General features: G+C 36.9%; 1 protein-coding gene across 3 annotated transcripts; it reads left to right on the top strand.

The window, feature by feature from the left end:
- The first annotated feature begins 1,901 nt into the window (after positions 1-1,901).
- LOC106078688 (monocarboxylate transporter 9-like) lies at positions 1,902-18,442 on the top strand. Of its 3 annotated transcripts, none has more exons than XM_056015263.1 (9): positions 1,902-2,136; positions 2,354-2,624; positions 7,926-8,209; positions 10,100-10,246; positions 11,992-12,634; positions 12,953-13,194; positions 13,377-13,543; positions 14,711-14,816; positions 15,338-18,442. In XM_056015263.1, exons 3-9 carry the CDS (start codon positions 8,074-8,076, stop codon positions 15,481-15,483), a joined length of 1,587 nt encoding a protein of 528 aa, XP_055871238.1. In that variant the 5' UTR covers positions 1,902-2,136; positions 2,354-2,624; positions 7,926-8,073; the 3' UTR covers positions 15,484-18,442. The 3 variants fall into 3 exon arrangements, with proteins under 3 accessions (XP_055871238.1, XP_055871229.1, XP_055871220.1); XM_056015254.1 differs by having other exon boundaries at positions 1,909-2,136; positions 2,520-2,624; positions 7,926-8,069; XM_056015245.1 differs by having other exon boundaries at positions 1,909-2,136; positions 7,926-8,069.
- The last annotated feature ends 289 nt before the right edge of the window (positions 18,443-18,731 follow it).

The following is an 18,731-nucleotide window of genomic DNA, read 5'->3' as shown; positions in this document are numbered from 1 at the left end:
TCTTTTTTTTTTGTGAGGCCAGCGTATCTCAAACTGTGGGGCACTCCCCTCCCCACCTCCATGGGCGCGATGTTGGTTTTATTTTTATTCTTTCAAGAACAAAAAATTGTTGTAGTCAAAATCAAGATTTGAGTATTATACAAGTAAAAAAGATATTATTATCAATGCTTAAAAAGAAATTATTACATTAAGTGAAGCCGTTTCATCCACTAATTAGGACCTTTCGTACTGTTTTTGTGAGAGTCTGCAACAAGATCAATTCATAAAGATCTTTTTCAAAAGACTCAGATTCTAGCCAGTAGGCTGACTCTCGTAGGTGACACATAGGTGAGAACAGTTACATTTGTTCTGAGTGAAGTATCATCATTCAGTTGACACTTTTTTTTACGCAAACAATTAGGCTCGCTACAAGACATCTTTCTGAACACCAGTGGGATCTTTCCATCAAGCCCATTACGAACGTGCATGATCAAATGCCTAGAATATATCTCAAATTTCATTATCAACCTGTCCAAAACTCCACTTTGATTTTGACTTGCGCTTTTCTTTCTAAAAGTCAAGTGTGGTATAGACCAAGACATAATGGATTTCGGACGGTTAAAATACAGGAAAAAGCTTGATCCCAATGCTTACAGACCTATTAGCAAATTTTGTTTAGTGTGTGTGTGGGGGGGGGGGGGGTAGGGGAAAGCCACTATTAGAAGTATGAGAAACATTGTTTTATCTCTGCGCTCTTTTTACTGGAAAAACTTCAATCTTGATGGTGTTGGTAAAAGCAGTCTCTACATAGCTAGATACATTTGCTCTCGATGAGAGATAACATTAACATAAGTCGAGTCAAATAAAGTTCCAAATTTTATTCGTTTAATGCCACTTTTTGCTTGATTTCTAAGTGGATCCCAGAAGATGAATAAAAACTCAATTTGAAATTGTGGTGATAGCTCTGACTAGTTCTTGGCGTTATCACGACATTTGAAGAATGAATTGGTAGTGACGACAAACACAAAATAACGATAGGCTAATTGTTTTGTTTTTAAATATGTGTATGCCTATTAACTAGACGTTTTACATTCCTTTTTACATCCACGTAGAAGAAATGGTGTATAGTTTGTAGGCCTGCAGGTTAATATTAGTGGCAATACAATTTTGCTACCAATTAATGATTTCATTTTAGAAAAATCGATTTAGAAAATTCAGAAACACCACGGAGTATCAAGAGTCTTTTTTTTTTAGCTAGTGAAACAGTGGATCATTTTGTAGAAGTAAAATTATTGTAGATATTTTAGTTAGGTCATACATTCTAAGGTTATTTGTATTATATTAATATTATTAAATACATTTTATTTATAAGCCTATATTTCTATGTGATATTTATGGAAATTGTGGGGGGGGGGGGGGGGGTTTGCGCCAATAAGGTACCTTCTCCAGGGCGCTCGTTTGGCTCACTACGCCTCTGCCAAGATGTATCTGAGATGAACACAGCAGTTTCCAGATCAGGCAGCTCTCCATATTATTTTTTTTTCCCTAAAGGGATGTTTTGGAGACACTCCACAAGGGCATGTTACATTACATCCAATTTTTTTACTTTTCGGAACATGTGTTGTCCCACTCTGTTATTTCCTATATCATAGGTTGTAAAAAAACGTGTAACATGTAGCTTATACAACTCTAATAGGCCTACATTAAAATTTCATTTCCAGTAGAAACAGAGCTACCTAATAATAAAAGTAGCATATAATTTGTGTTTATATAAAGCCTGCAAATGAATTCCTCCGCAATAAAATGCCTTCCACCTCGACCGTTTATTTTAAATCATAATGAAATATAAGACATATTTTGCTGAATCACGCTGGCTTTTTATTTGTCCATTGAAAACCGTTAATCTGTCAAGGGCACGTCACTCTCGAGGCGGGTAATTCGTAACCACAGGTCTGTGGTTGTAAACGTGTTCGTCCCCCCACTCCCTCATTTTCATATTTACCTCCCTTTGTGTAACTGGATTTATTTTTTTTTTTTCCAATGGAGATACCTTTATCTTATCAGTACACTTTGGACTGAGTTGTATACAAATCTAGATCTATATGGTTACGAAATCAATGTAGGCCTACCTTTTCGCAAGCTCTACGGCTATGACATGTAAGTAGATCTAGATCTAGATCATTTGACCTTTTCATTCTATTTTTACTTAGAGTAAGGAAATAAACTCTTAGAATAAATCTTCAGTAACGACAGATATTTTAAGACTACTATTAAGTAACTATTACGTACAATGAAAACTTTGAAAGACAGCCTCTAACTAGATCTAGATCTGTAGAATTAATAATTTTTATTTTCTTTCTTTTTTTTCTATTAGAAAAAAAAAACAAAAACAACTTGTAATGTTGAAGATCTAGCTCAAAAAAGAGTGGCAGCTTTGAGGAGCAGGCCTACTCAACCAAATCCACATTTTACATCAATACCGATTATAAATTGCCATAAATGATTGGCATAGTAAATATATAAACTGTGGATTGTTTCAGTGTCAGCATAGGACAAAAACGTTCAATTCGCTGTGATGGTATCGATGGGTTCAACAGGCAAGAGTCTTCCTGTGGACAGAGGATGGGCCTGGATGGTGATGTTGGGTAAGTTTATTATCAAGTACATGTATAGAACACGAGCTGTGTCAGCCGTGCTGGCTGGATTGTTACACGTTTGCTGAGGATAGCATGTGTGAACTCTTTTAAGGCATGCTGAACTATTATTTATGACGCTGAAGTATGTGTTAGAAACCTACATAGGTATTATTAGCCAATAAGAAGAATAGTTTGATAGGGAGACACATCTGACCTTAGCCTAAAGCTCTTCTAATCCATTCAGCACTGTGAGTTCAATATTTCATACAAAAAATATGTAAACTTTAAAAAACCAAGCTTACAATGTACTTGTTGTAATATGTCAGTAAATCCAAAGTTGTACATTTAGTACGTCCAATTCATGTTGCTCAGGACAATACATTCATTTATAAGTCAGTTGGTGTGTTTAAGCAAGGAGATTTAAAGGAATGAATTCGATTAATGTACTATTACAGTAAACAAGCAAACAACCGTGTGGCTGATTGGTCATGCGGGTTTTCTCAATGGTCCCGGGTTCATACCCCGCCCGCTGCCATCGCCCGTCGTCTAGGAAGTACATTATCTTCAACTCTGATGGAACATCCGAAATATTTATCGTTATGGGTACTTTTCAAGACAGGATCGTCTGGGAAAAAAAGCTGATTGAATTGATATATTAATGTGGACGTCTTTTGATTAAGGGGAGAGGATAATTCTAGAATTTTGATTCCATACACCGTCATAGTACCCCCCCCCACACACACACACATACACTAAACAAATCAATTGATGATGATTAATGAAAATATGACACCATTAAAGAATGCGTGTGGTGTAGAAGCAACACACACACACACACACACACGGAGGAACCGACATATGTGAAAGAAATCGAACACGAATTGTGTTGGTTGAATTAATTTGAAGTTAAATGTATAATTAGCATCGAGGTAGCATTTCAAGTGTGTATCTGTGTTTGACAGAGAGAGAGAGAGAGAGAGTGAGAGAGAGACAGAGAGAGAGAGAGAGAGAGAGATGTAATAAATCAATGCGATTAGGAGTATTTTTTTTTAACCATTTGTTATTGTTTAATGTAATCAAGCATAAAGTACAATTATTTGTTTAAAAAAATACCGCCCCGGGCTGCACATCCGTGTAGCCTTATGACGCACGGGATAGCCCATCTCCGTCAGTAGGTCATTCTTTGTTGACCAACTTGTTGACCTCGCTACACGTTCTGTCATGTCTCTGTTATCTTCTCTTTACACGTGAATGGTTTAGAACCTGTCATTCTGCTAATGCTGGCTTGTCTATCCGCTTTAAAAAAACAACAAACGAAGGAGTTGGCCTCAAGTCAGATGAAACTTAAAACTTTCGCGCTGTGTTCAGTACACACAGTTAGTGTGTTAAAAAAAAAACAGGACACAACTCGCTGCTGCATACTATGTACACGAGTGCAGAGATCCTTGATGACCTTGAACGAAAACCACAGACACGCAATACCTCACCGACTTCTATTCAATGACCTTTTCAGATTACAAATATTATTAGTGGAGAAGAAGGGAGGTAATAAGGACACACACACACACACATAAATGTATTCAGTTTGAACTCCCTTTAAGAATGTATTATCTTAATCTTCGTTTCTTCCATTTACTATGTTTGGACGAGACTATAACAGAATTAACTATTGGCTACATAACCAAATACATCTATTTCATCTGCAATATTCTGTATTTGGTTCTAATGTTATTAATTCTAAGCTTACTTTAGGGCAGGGTCTAACAGATAAACGCCTAAACTCTAGGAATGTAATGTACATGATTGTATTCTCCGCCTGGCACACCGTGTAGTTTGTTGCCCTCGTGAAAGTGCTCGTATTGCTGGTCTATGCTGAGTTAATGACATTCATGTCGGATCATCAATCGATTGTGTAAGATTATCAAAGGAAAAGAATATGACAGTGCTTCACAAACTTGTACATGCACTAGTGAGTTGTGACACCATCCTAGAATTATAAATAACAGAATTAAAAAAAAAATCTTGAAAAAAAAACAACAACAAAGCTTATATTAAGTGTATCAATTAGTTTCGATTAGTCATGTCATTAAATTTGTAATAGACCTAGACTCTAGACTGTGTCTAGACTAACGATAGTAAGTCTATGCGATTACCATTTGTTATTGTTAAGTGTAATTTCATGCTTTCAGCGTTCTCTATACGCTATGATCCTATCACTTGTCTGGATCAGTTGGAAAGGCTAGGGGGAGAAATAACGGGGTTTCTGGGTGATCGCTTTTAAAATGTATTTAAACAAAAAGGAAACGACCTGAATTCGAACTTATGGGCTAAAGCCTTCTCATGCTTCTTAATTAAGCCAACGCGTTGCACTTTCTTCTAGCTAAGAGTCTATGAACATGGAAGATTGTTTGTTTATATCTATTGTTTCTATTTCATGTTTGTGTTCACTAAACCTCACAGGTTGTTACGTTGCACTTCAGTGTTCACTAAACTGCTCACAGTGTTCAGACCTTCTGTAACGATTGGTCTCACTAAAACACTTTTTTTTTATATTATGTAAGCCCGGGTCAAATATAGTCAAACTGAGACTGGATGGGACAGGCCGGTCAAACTGAGACTGGATGGGACAGGCCGGGTCAAACTGAGACTGGATGGGACAGGCCGGTCAAACTGAGACTGAATGGGACAGGCCGGTCAAACTGAGACTGGATGGGACAGGCCGGGTCAAACTGAGACTGGATGGGACAGGCCGGTCAAACTGAGACTGGATGGGACAGGCCGGGTCAAATATAGTCAAACTGAGACTGGATGGGACAGGCCGGTCAAACTGAGACTGGATGGGACAGGCCGGGTCAAATATAGTCAAACTGAGACTGGATGGGACAGGCCGGTCAAACTGAGACTGGATGGGACAGGCCGGTCAAACTGAGACTGGATGGGACAGGCCGGTCAAACTGAGACTGGATGGGACAGGCCGGGTCAAACTGAGACTGGATGGGACAGGCCGGGTCAAATATAGTCAAACTGAGACTGGATGGGACAGGCCGGTCAAACTGAGACTGGATGGGACAGGCCGGGTCAAATATAGTCAAACTGAGACTGGATGGGACAGGCCGGTCAAACTGAGACTGGATGGGACAGGCCGGGTCAAACTGAGACTGGATGGGACAGGCCGGGTCAAACTGAGACTGGATGGGACAGGCCGGGTCAAACTGAGACTGGATGGGACAGGCCGGTCAAACTGAGACTGGATGGGACAGGCCGGGTCAAATATAGTCAAACTGAGACTGGATGGGACAGGCCGGTCAAACTGAGACTGGATGGGACAGGCCGGGTCAAATATAGTCAAACTGAGACTGGATGGGACAGGCCGGGTCAAATATAGTCAAACTGAGACTGGATGGGACAGGCCGGTCAAACTGAGACTGGATGGGACAGGCCGGGTCAAATATAGTCAAACTGAGACTGGATGGGACAGGCCGGTCAAACTGAGACTGGATGGGACAGGCCGGTCAAACTGAGACTGGATGGGACAGGCCGGTCAAACTGAGACTGGATGGGACAGGCCGGGTCAAACTGAGACTGGATGGGACAGGCCGGGTCAAATATAGTCAAACTGAGACTGGATGGGACAGGCCGGTCAAACTGAGACTGGATGGGACAGGCCGGGTCAAATATAGTCAAACTGAGACTGGATGGGACAGGCCGGTCAAACTGAGACTGGATGGGACAGGCCGGGTCAAACTGAGACTGGATGGGACAGGCCGGGTCAAACTGAGACTGGATGGGACAGGCCGGGTCAAACTGAGACTGGATGGGACAGGCCGGTCAAACTGAGACTGGATGGGACAGGCCGGGTCAAATATAGTCAAACTGAGACTGGATGGGACAGGCCGGTCAAACTGAGACTGGATGGGACAGGCCGGGTCAAATATAGTCAAACTGAGACTGGATTGGACAGGCCGGTCAAACTGAGACTGGATGGGACAGGCCGGGTCAAATATAGTCAAACTGAGACTGGATGGGACAGGCCGGTCAAACTGAGACTGGATGGGACAGGCCGGGTCAAACTGAGACTGGATGGGACAGGCCGGGTCAAACTGAGACTGGATGGGACAGGCCGGTCAAACTGAGACTGGATGGGACAGGCCGGGTCAAACTGAGACTGGATGGGACAGGCCGGTCAAACTGAGACTGGATGGGACAGGCCGGGTCAAACTGAGACTGGATGGGACAGGCCGGGTCAAACTGAGACTGGATGGGACAGGCCGGGTCAAACTGAGACTGGATGGGACAGGCCGGGTCAAACTGAGACTGGATGGGACAGGCCGGGTCAAACTGAGACTGGATGGGACAGGCCGGGTCAAACTGAGACTGGATGGGACAGGCCGGGTCAAACTGAGACTGATGGGACAGGCCGATACTGAAGTGAGAGACCAATGTGAAGCAGTGGCCAATGTACGTTTGTAATGGACATGATCTTTGTAAGTTCATCCTTGCGGTCCGCAAGACGTCTTGTGGTGTCAAGAGTACGGTAGTAAGTCAGTCAGAAACAAACCCACAGTTCTGATCTAAGAAAGTAGCGTAGACTCCTAGAGTCGCAATGTCGGAAAGGTGTTGATATGTTTAGAGCGCGGCCCACAGTTTGAGAAACGTTGAACTAAGACATTGAATGGTTCTTTTTGTAATAGGGATGTCCTTGCGTGGTTCTCTTGTTTAAAAACCTGTCATTGGATAGTTGCCAAAGAGAAAATGTAGACCTAGGTCATTTAATGGTTTTCTTGACGAAGACGAAAGTAAAAATAACAGAACTTTTGGTCATCATAGGTACCGGGGTAATTAGTTGTACCCATTGTTAATTGAACGTCAGAGTCGAGTGGTCTCAATGTGCAAATATATTTGTATAAATTCGTTTTCGAACAGTTTTAATTATATTTCTTATCTTATAAATTACAGACGTTACTTCAAACGATTAGATATTTACGTCCTACGAGTACGCATGTCAATCTATTCACGTATATTAATCAGAGACTTAAGTTGTTGGTTTTCCTGGCTGATTAAGTCAACCCGTTCTATGCTCTAAGTCTAATGGCACCGAGGAAGAAGGGGCACTTGTATGAATTTGTCCTAGCATATGGAATGGGTGGGGAGAGGTAAAAAAGGTTCCATTGTTTTTTAATCTAACATTCATTAGTCATGAGAGTGGTAGCGATCGCTCTAGAAGTTGTATAAAAGAGATATTTTCTTTTAAATATTTTAATGTGGTTCATCTTATATGAATAAAATGCTAATGTATTTTTTTTTCCTCAGGCGGTTTTGGCGTCCATTTCTTTACTTTTGGCTACGTGAAAAGTTTCGGGATATTGTTCATAGAGATTCAAGAAAAGTTTGGTTCCACATCTTACATGACGTCAATCATCAGCGGAGTCCAGAGCTGTACCTTCAGCTTAGCAAGTAAATGAAACCATCTTGTTTTTACCTAGACATGTACGCTAGAACATCAACCACAACTAGAAACTTGCTCGATATATCGGTGGTACTGGATTCAAACTCTGGTTCAGAATTGGAAGACATTATCGGGATGTTATTTAGAGGTATCGATACACACCACTTTCTAGTAACCAATGATATTTTCCTAAGTTTTGAACTAATTACAGAAGTGTACATCACATTCACTACACAATTTACATTTCTATTTGGATAGGAACCACCTGTTGAAATCATAACAGAAAAAGGCGGAGAAAATATAAGGAGTGTCCTAACTGTCCTGCATTCTGAACAGCTTTGAAATAAAAAAAAAATATATGATTTTGACAAAATTATTCTATTTGGCTTTAAAAAACATTTTTTTGGCGCTGAAGCAGTGGCGTAGCTAGGAATTTGCCATCATTAGGGGGATCGGGGGGCTTGACTTATTTGGGGGCCCCTGGATTTTGCGTAATATTTAATGTAAAAAACACTCATTTGGGCCCCCCCCCCCCCCTCGAGTGGAGGCCCGGGGGGATTTTAAATTCTCTTCCTTCCTCCCCCCACCCTAGCTACGCCTCTGCGCTGAAAGTTAAAAGTGTTTTATGTACAATGTAAATTGTGCTTGTGATTGAAATAGAAATGGCTAATGAGGCAATACTTCATATTTATTGTAACCTGCACTTCTTGAGTTAAAACTGCCGACCAAATTTAATTTTATCTCGTAACTTTTTGAAAGCGGCTTGAATAAAATGTTCTTTTTATTTTAAAAAAATGTTAAAAAAGATTGATAACATTCTCATTCCTTCAATATACTGGGGGACGGCGGTGGCGGTGCGTTAGAACATCAGACTGTCGTGTTGGAATGCCGCTGATCCAACAACCTTATCTATCAGTCAGCTTTCAAGTCTAAAGTTTGATGCATGTTGTGTGTCAGTACCTCATGTTAAAAGAAATGCAGATCTTCATTTTATTAACAGGAAAAGCTAAAACCAATGGGCCTATAGCAAGTTCAAAAATAGGAGACATTAGTCAGCTATTGCGATAACACTAGATCTAGTACTACAGAACGTTATCTGGGCGGAAAATTAAAATAGTACTTGTGCATATTAGCACACATATAATACATGTCAAAATGAAACAAAAATCCTGATAGACCACCAGCGGATCCAGCACACCTGAACGTTTGACTTGGAGAGGGGGATTTTTTTTCCAAAACCCTAACCACATGTAAACCTAAATGCTATGTATAAGCGCGCGCGCGCACACACACACATATACATACATACATATATATATATATATATATATATATATGAATTTAGAGCAGTCGCCAAATGTTTGTTACATTTTTAGATGCATCAACTCTCATTCTCGAAAATAAGCTAAGTAGGCCTATAGCTTTTATTCATAATCAGGGCCGGCTTCGTTATATTTAAATTTTAGCAAATAAATGTAGATGTACATGAGAGTGATCAGTTTATTTTCAGGAAACTGACAAAATATGTAACAAAATGTAATTCATGTCTGTCTGGCCGTCATGTCTGCGATTCGGATTTTCGTCACGATGTTCCCGAGTTCCATCCTCTCCCGCTGTCGTCACTTTCTGTCCTGCTGTCGTCACTTCCGTCTTGCTGTCGTCACTTTCTGTCCTGCTATCGTCACTTTCCGTCTTACTGTCGTCCCTTTCGTCCTGATGTCGTCACTTCCGTCCTGCTGTCGTCACTTTCCATTCTGCTGTCTTCACTTTCGGTCCTGCTGTCATCACTTCTGTCTTGCTGTCGTCATGTCCGTCCTACAGTAGTTTGGGCTAAGGTGAAACGGCTTTCCTTTCTGAAGGAAAGCCTGAAACTTTGACGATAAAATTCAATGACATTTCTTAAATTATAAAAGAACAGCTCAATATTTTTTTTTACTTTAGCAATAGCCTACAATATAGAGAACATATTTAGATTTATACATAAGTATTTTATTCTTGATCTTGTTCACCTCAAATATAAATTTTTAATTTTTTTCAGCACTTTTTGTAGTCCATGTGTTGATGAAGAAATTTACAGTACGCACATTGTGTATAATCGGGGTTGTATTCCAAGGTCTGGGAATCGCTCTCAGCAGCTTCGTACCTAATATCGGCCTTATGATATTGACCCTTGGTGCTTTTTACGGTAAGACCAGATTTCTAACAAGAAAAACAAAGCAAAAAATACTTTTTAAAAAAGCGTATATTAAATGTAATTTTATCATTTAGTTTGGACCAGTCATGTAATTCTACAAATCACTGAGCTAGAAATAATAAATCTGTTCGATTAGAAATATTTGTACCAACTGTCTTTGTTTAGTTTTTAGCATTCTCAATGCGCTTTGATCATATCACTTGTCTGGACCAGTTGGGAAAGGGGGGAGGAAAGAAGGGGAGTATGTTTCTAAATGTGTACATGATCGTTTTTTAAATGCATAAAAAAAAAGTTCACTTTGGGCTCAAGAATCCTCAAGGGAACAAATTCAACTTATTCCACCACATCTGTCAAATACGATTCCTTTCCCTTGTTCAAGATACCCAACAAAATAATTAATTACCAATAGGTAATTACTTAATTGGTTAATTTTTTAAATTCATTCTTATGTTGTCAAGTAAAAGAAATAATTGTGCAAAATTTCAACTTAATCTGAGATTGGGTGTGCGAGAAATAACGTGTACAAACTTTGTATCCTACACACAGACAGATTGAGTTGATAGAAGCTTTGTAAAGACGTAGTTAACATCTAAAATAATAATAATGTATTAATAAAGTATTATTCTGTCACACACTAAACCAAAACGTCTGCTCCATTGTTTCTCAAAAAGAAGTCGAAAAAATGACGAAATGTCTTGCAAACAGATAACGTGACTTTTATGTGACGACCTTCACTGTTTGACCTTTGGTGAAGTCAGGTGTCACATGTGACATTACTTCAAATTACTTTTTTTGTTTTGTTAGGTCTAAATAGGGAAACCACATGAAGTTTTACCGTTAGGCGAAACTTTACAAGTTTATCAATTAGAGGTAATTAATTTTGTTTTACATAGAAAAAGGCGACACAAATCTTATAATATTGAGAGATATTGAACAGTGGTCTCCATTCACTCATTATAATGGCTGCCTGGTCGTGCGGTTTGTGCGCTGGATTGTCGTTCAGATTTATCGATGGTCCAGGGTTCAAACCCTGCCCGCTCCCATCCCCAGTCGTCCTGCGGGAGGTTTGGACTAGGAAGTAATTACCTTCAACTCTAAAGGAACATCCTAAACATGTAAGACATTTTACAAACATTTTGTGTTTTTTTAAAGTATTTTTGTTATATTTTGCTAGTTTACAAAGCTTATATTAACCTTTTCCTTTTTTTTTTTTTTGGTAGAATCTTGTACACGTTATTTCTCCCACTTTTGTGGAGACTTTGCACAATTATTTATTGTCGACGACAACCCATGAATCATTTTTTTTTAATAAGCAACTTGCTCATCAAATAGTCATAATTAATTTTGTTTTATATAGAAAATGTACTAAGGGATGATAAGCCTTGTGTAGAGAGTTACGTCGTTCGCTAACAATGTGTAACTAACATGGAACCAAGGCTTCTAGTTGTGTCGCATTTTCCCCTCAACACTTACGGTTCGCGGGCTTTTTCAGTGCATAGACCAAAGGTTTGGAGCTCACTTCTCCTAAAGCTCAGACATACCACATGCCTCATTGTATTCAAGAAGAACATTGACACTACAAAATGTATTTAGATTAGTTTGCCATTGTAACTCTCTTGTTTATCAAATGTTTGTTATCAGAGCGCATTGAGCCTACATTTGTTAACAGTTAAATTATTTTTTTTATTTAAATTAAATTAGATATCTCACAATAATTTTGATTTTTTTTTCTTCAGGAGTTGGTCAGTCTCTCCTTTACTGCCCAACCATGGTCATTATTAATCAATACTTTGACAAAAAACGACCCATCGCCACATCCATTGCATGTTGCGGCGTCAGCGCTGGAGGAGTGGCCTATCCCTTCCTCGCCAGGTACTTCATTGACACCTACGTCCTGAGTGGTGGACTCTTGTTGATGGCCGGCCTGGCGCTCCAGCAGTGTATCTGCGTGTCACTCTTCACTCCACCAGAGAGCTACTCCGCGGCCACTGCCAAGAACAGTCTGACTGAAGCAGTGGAAGAAGAGCAGGCCAAACTCATCGCTTCGAAAGCTGTCTCGGTGAATGACAGTGTTAAAGTCTCAGGTGAAGGGGATTTTGAAACAGCGATACCGCCAGTCGACAAAAAGAACATGAATGCATTTATTTTTTTATCTGACAAGGATCTTGATTCAGGAAAATATGATGAATCCACAAATGAGGCAGCACAAGAAATATCCGTCACATCCAGTTTAATTTGTAAAGAGATTGATTCCTCACAAAATGCCGATCATAACACAAAGAAATCGTCCATACCTTCATTGAAGGAAAGCAACTCGAACCATCTTAATTGTGATATAAATTATGATACTGAGCGAGAATTCTACCAAATATCAAACAGGTAGGCTACATGAAAGTTTGACTAACAACAACGATTCTACGTGATAATAGATTTTGTATAATTCTTAACGTATTTTAAGAAACTTAAGGCTGTCAAAACGGGTTAAACATAGAGACAAAGAAATGTGATAAAAAGATGTTGTTGGTGAGAGAAATTGGTTACGATAAATATTGGAATATATAAATTTAAAATTTCTTGGTAATATATGATACTCATTTGTAAGTGCTGCTCTTTAATCTAATTAGACGCTATAAATAATCTGAGCTCTATCTTTATTACATAAATCTAGTCTTATCTTTGATTTGTTTGTTTCTTTAGAGAATGCAATGAAACAGAGAACAGGAACAAAAGTCGGAGATGTAGCTGTAAAATTCCAGAGCTGGTCAAGAGTTTCAGTTTTTGGCTGGTGGGAATTTTCTTTGCTGCTGGTGGCATCTCGTCTGTTCTTTATTCAATCTTCTTACCTCCCTTGATGAAAGAAAAACATATGTCGAACCAAGAAGTGTCACTGTGTTTAATAATGGCATCGATAACAGAGGGTCTAGGTCGATTTATTCCAGGTAAGTTGTTTTTTTTTTCATTCCTCAATGTGTAGATTTTAAAATTATTTGCTTTCTTTAAACTTTTTGCTATATGGAACGGACAGACAGACGACACAAAACTAGTAACGGCTATTCTCCTAATAAAAAGATATTTTTTTAATCATTTTTTTTTAACTCAACATTAACGTTTTCTCTTGAAGGTGTAATTCTGCAGCTTGGGTTTTTTAGACCAACCTCGATTGTGATTGGCCCAATGTTGATCTGTGCCTTGCTCTTTCATATGACACCATTCATCAACGATGTCATTCTCATCATGTGTCTGGCAGCCTCGTGGGGATTTTTGACAGGATTCTTTTGGTCACTTCAGGTATACCCTGCCAACACTCTGCATGTAGGCCTTTGTGTGTGTGTGTGTTTTTACAAGCTTAACAAAAATAATTAGATTGCATCTTGATATTAAAAAGCAGTGTATAAGTATACACAAAGAAGTTGGTGAATACAAACAAAACAGTGGATTTTTTTTTTTTAGTTTTTGAGTCTAGCTTAATTTTTCTTTTTTGGTTTTAAGTTATCATATGGCCGACAAAAGGATAGGCCTTGGATGTTCTTTTCTTGCAGTTCCCGCCAATCGTCTGCCAGACATTAACATAAGTATGAATATGTCCTGCTTTCACTTTGCTGTATACAGCAATAGCATATCAATCGAATTAATTTCTTTAAATCTTCTTGTTTAAACACACAAACTGACTCATAAATAATGTATGGTCATGTGAAGAACATATAAGATATAGTAATTTTACAGCTTTTGATTTACTGACATATATTTCAACTAATACATTGTAAGCATAGTTTTTAAAGTTTAAATTTAAAAAAAAAATGTTTTATAATACTTTTTAAATCTCCATAAAGAATTGTGTGCATGTGTGCATCTGGAAAGCCTAGCCTATCCTATCCAAGACTTTAAATTAGCATTTTATTTATTCAACAACCCAAATCCTGACTGAGTGCACTTTAAAAGGCCTTTATGTACCAATTATATCTAATGCAGTTGAGAATTTATAGTAAATATGATTTCAAACAAAAATCTTTGAAAAGGAACAGAGAAGTCTAAATGACTAATTTCAAATGAAAAGAACTTACATAGTATTTTTAAAAAAAAGGAATTAAAATATCTGACAATAACCACAGCCAGCACCATAGACATATATATGTCCATGCATAGCTTTCAATATAATCAACATGTTGGTTGCTAAAAACAAAAACATTGCTGTACACTGAGTGAAATAAACAAGACACTTGAAGTTTGTTGTCCTTTGTTAGGGAATCATGCCTTTCTTAAATAGTCATTCCACATGAAACATTTTTAAAAGTCTCATCCATTCGGTTGTTATTTTAAATCTTAATTTTCAACTGAATGCTCCATTCAAACTGAAAGAGTTGTATAACTTTAAAAACTATTAGTTTTTTTATTGAATAGCATTAAATGTCATCTAATCCAAAATATCTTTGAACAAAAACATTTTCTTGTTTTCAGAGTTTGGTTGTGATTGAAGTCTTTGGATTTGAGCGCCTGGGACCAGCACTTAGTATATACATCAACTTTTTGGGCTTTGGGTCTGGAATCTCATATCCAATAGCAGGTTTGAAAATAATGTATTGATTTTTATAATTACAAATAAATCTAAAAGAGAAACGCAATTGTCTACAAACTATACAACATATCATTCATTTGAACTGAATTTAATGTCATCAATAGATTCCAGCCATTTCTATGTATTCCAGTTCAAGCTATTCCTTAATTACATTATACTATTGGTTGGTACATCATTTAATGTTTTTTGTCAAAATTAGGCAAAATTATTGAAGTCTGAAAGAGATTTAGTTCTCTGATGGAAAGCTAGATTATTGAAATAACCACTTTTCCTTTCTAATAGCAAATTATTTAGTTTTTTTTTATCACTGTAAGTAATTTCTTATTTTATTCCAATACCTTCACTATTCCACAATTTAGTCTAAAAGTGATCTTCCTTACATGTAGCTTCTCCCAATGTTGAATACGTCTGACAATAATTGTTTGAGAACTTTTACAAAATATATGTTATGTTCAAAGAATGTCACATTATAGAAATTTAACTAATACTTGTATTTTTCCCTCTTTCAGGTGCTTTGAGAGATATCTTTAGCACATACTCTGCCACTTATCATTATATGGGAATCATGTACTGGCTAGCAGGGCTGTCTATGATCTTAATACAGTTTTTTATTAGAGATAAAAAAGTGAACACCAAGTCCAAGTCAGCAGAATAAAACTAAGATTGTGTAAGTAAAGCCTTAGACATTGTTATGAAATCTGGACAATATGTGACTATATGTATTCAACATATATTTTTAAAAGTCTTGATGAAAAAAAAATGTAAAGCTTTATATTGGGCATTAGTTATCATCATTTCTGGCATTATTAAAACTTTTAATAAATGAAAAATTGGAGCTGTTTAAAACTTGAAATAAATGTGGACTTTTCAGAATTACTGGAGGCGCTGTGGCTGAGCGGTAAAGCACTTCGCTTCCAAACCGGGGTCCGGGGTTCAAATTCTGGTGAAGACTGTGATTTTTACTTTCTGGATTTTCGGGCACCTCTGAGTCCACCCAGCTCTAATGGGTACCTGACATTAGTTGGGGAAAGTAAAGGCAGTTGGTCATTGTGGTGGCCACATGACACACTTGTTAACCGTAGGCCACAGAAACAGATGACCTTTACATCATCTGCCCTATTGACCACAAGGTCTGAAAGGGGGAACTTTACTTTTTTTTTTTGTCAGAATTACTGGATGTCCTAAAATTATCATTTTAAAGCATTGGAATACAAATAATTCTGAATATTATGAAGCAATTAATACTGATTGCTATAGCAAGAAATAATTAGCACATGACCACATAACTCTTTATTATTTATTTATTGCAACATATTTGTAAGCGGTTGTTTAAATAATTTAACCAAAGTGCCTTATTATTTATTTTGCCTTTTGGCATAATATACAGAAACAATGAATGAATGTTTTTTTTAATACATTTTAAAAAATAATTTATTAAATGTTTATAATTTACATGGCATTGACAATAAAAATTTTTATGTTTTTTATATTGACACAAATTGTTAAATTTAGCTGACTGTATACCATTGTACCTATTTACTTCTTATGAATTAAATTTGATCTTGTCTTATTGTTTAGACACAATTGGATAAGAAATTCTTTGTAATATTTACAGACAGATGAGTTTTTTTGTGTCTTTTTTACTGTAGTAGTTTAGATTTTGGCTTGACTTCTTTGAAATTATTTCTCAATTAATTTTCAAATCAAGGTAATTATTGTATCTAGATATAGAGCTTTTAAATTATCTAAAAACAAAGCAAGCATTGCCACTTACCCCTTTACAAAAGTACCATTTTTGAAAAATTATGCATATTACTTTTCTTACAATAACTTTGGACAGCGAAAAAGCATTGGCCTCAGATCTGGAAGAAAAGCATGCCGAATGAAAAGTGGCTGACTCTACTAGCACTGAAGAAAATGTGACCTTTATGTGTGATGCGTGTGGAGGGAAATGTCTCTCCAGAATAGGGCTCCACAGTAACATTAAAAAGTGTTTCACTGGATAAGTCATTCTACAACTGAAGGAAGCCAACGATAACATTTTAAAGTAGGCCTATACTTTTCAAAACCTATCTGCCCAAATTAAAAAATTTTATATCCATAATAAAAACCTGATAAAGTAAAAGCATATAACCTGATCAAATAAGTTATTTATATAAATATTTCAATAACAGAGTGCAAGAAAAACAAACAATTAATTTAATTTTTTTAATTCTACAATGGTACGAACTGTTGAATATGCATTGATATAAAGGTAGACAACTTTCTGAGACAGCAATAACCTCTTTCCATAAACACTTAATAACATCTATTTAGTGCATGGGAGAAAACTAAGGCACAATAAAGAGACTGGGTGACAGTGCTGTTGTATGGTATGTGTGGTAAGTTGTAACGATAGTCCAGAGTTTGAATTCCTATCTTATCTTATATAATACAGACGGTACTTCAAAAAAGATTACGTCCTACACCTCATGCATTTAGTCATGCATATTAACCAATGACTTTAATTCTGCTAAGTCACTGGTTTTCCTGGCTAGCTCAGGCAACCCATTCCATGCTCTAATAGCACTAGGGAAGAAGGAGCAGTTGTACAAATTTGTCCTAGCATATGGAAAAAGGAATGTGCCTTTATCATTGTGTCTTTCTGAGTATTTTATTCATCCAGCTGTGATCCCCTACTGTCTTTCAGGAGGTCTTAGGAAGTAATAATCTTCAGTTCTGAAGGAATGTCCAATAAATGGTAAACAAAATTAACTTGTAGGTAATACACACATTTAATTTCTTTAGTTTGGTATTTTTATAAAAACATCAAAACATAATGTGCTAGAGATAATGCAGCACCTTTTACCTTTTTCTACATACTTAACTGGCGCTCAAGGTTTAATCATTTTCTTTTGCAAATGTACACCAGCCACAAGGCCACAACAATAACATATTGAAGATATTTAATGACAATCTTTATTAGTCAAATATTGATTTATTGTGATAATGTATAAATTGTATCATGTTGGGATTGTTATAAAGAGTATAAAAATGTAAATACAATAATGCCATAAAATGAAATAATTAACAGCAACAAAGTTTGTATGTCGAATCAACACAAGAAATAATGACTACCAAAACTTCCGTCATGTAGTACATCCATAAATTGCCATTAACATTGAATGAAACATTTTGTTTAACATTTGGTGTTCTTTTTTATTACTACATTTGAATAGTAATTAGTTTGCAGCAGTAAAAGTAAATCTTTTATCATAGACTAAACCCATATTTGATAATTCATATTTACATTTAAAATTTTTATATGTATATTTTTTTTTTTAAATTTCATCTGATTTAGAATTTATGACAAAATGGATGGTGACTGCTCTGGGTAGGTGCATTTATTACTTTCAAACTAACACTGACACCATATTTATCAGAATACTGAATTACAGGCACATTTCTATGCAAAGTTTCATTGAAAACAAGCTATTCATTACCTGATAAACTAGTTCTGTCCTTTAACATTTTGTTTGTTCATCATAGTTTTCTTTCTAAAATTAAAAACATGTAGCCTATTTAAAATCTTTTTCTATTCGTTCGTTACTACAGTCTACAAAAAACTAAGCCTCCATGCATGCACATAACTATTTTGATTTTAAAGGAGTACAACTAACTCACTTAACTATTAATTCTATTACCTTTTTGATCATTGAATTCATTATCTAAGATTTGTTATCTAGCTGTTGCATAGACACAAGGCTGTGCACACTAAATTTAACACTGAATAAATCAAATTTTTTTGTCCAAATGAGATGAACTACTTTGTAAAACCCTTGTCACTGCCCCAAGGAAGCAGTGTCATGATTAATTCAATGAGTTAAACATTAAAGACAGTTGTTTAAGTTTAATTGTTTAAGT

The sequence above is a fragment of the Biomphalaria glabrata genome, chromosome 1, assembly GCF_947242115.1.
Source record: "Biomphalaria glabrata chromosome 1, xgBioGlab47.1, whole genome shotgun sequence".
In the NCBI taxonomy this organism is placed as follows: domain Eukaryota; kingdom Metazoa; phylum Mollusca; class Gastropoda; family Planorbidae; genus Biomphalaria; species Biomphalaria glabrata.
This window is presented reverse-complemented; position numbering and strand designations above follow the sequence as displayed.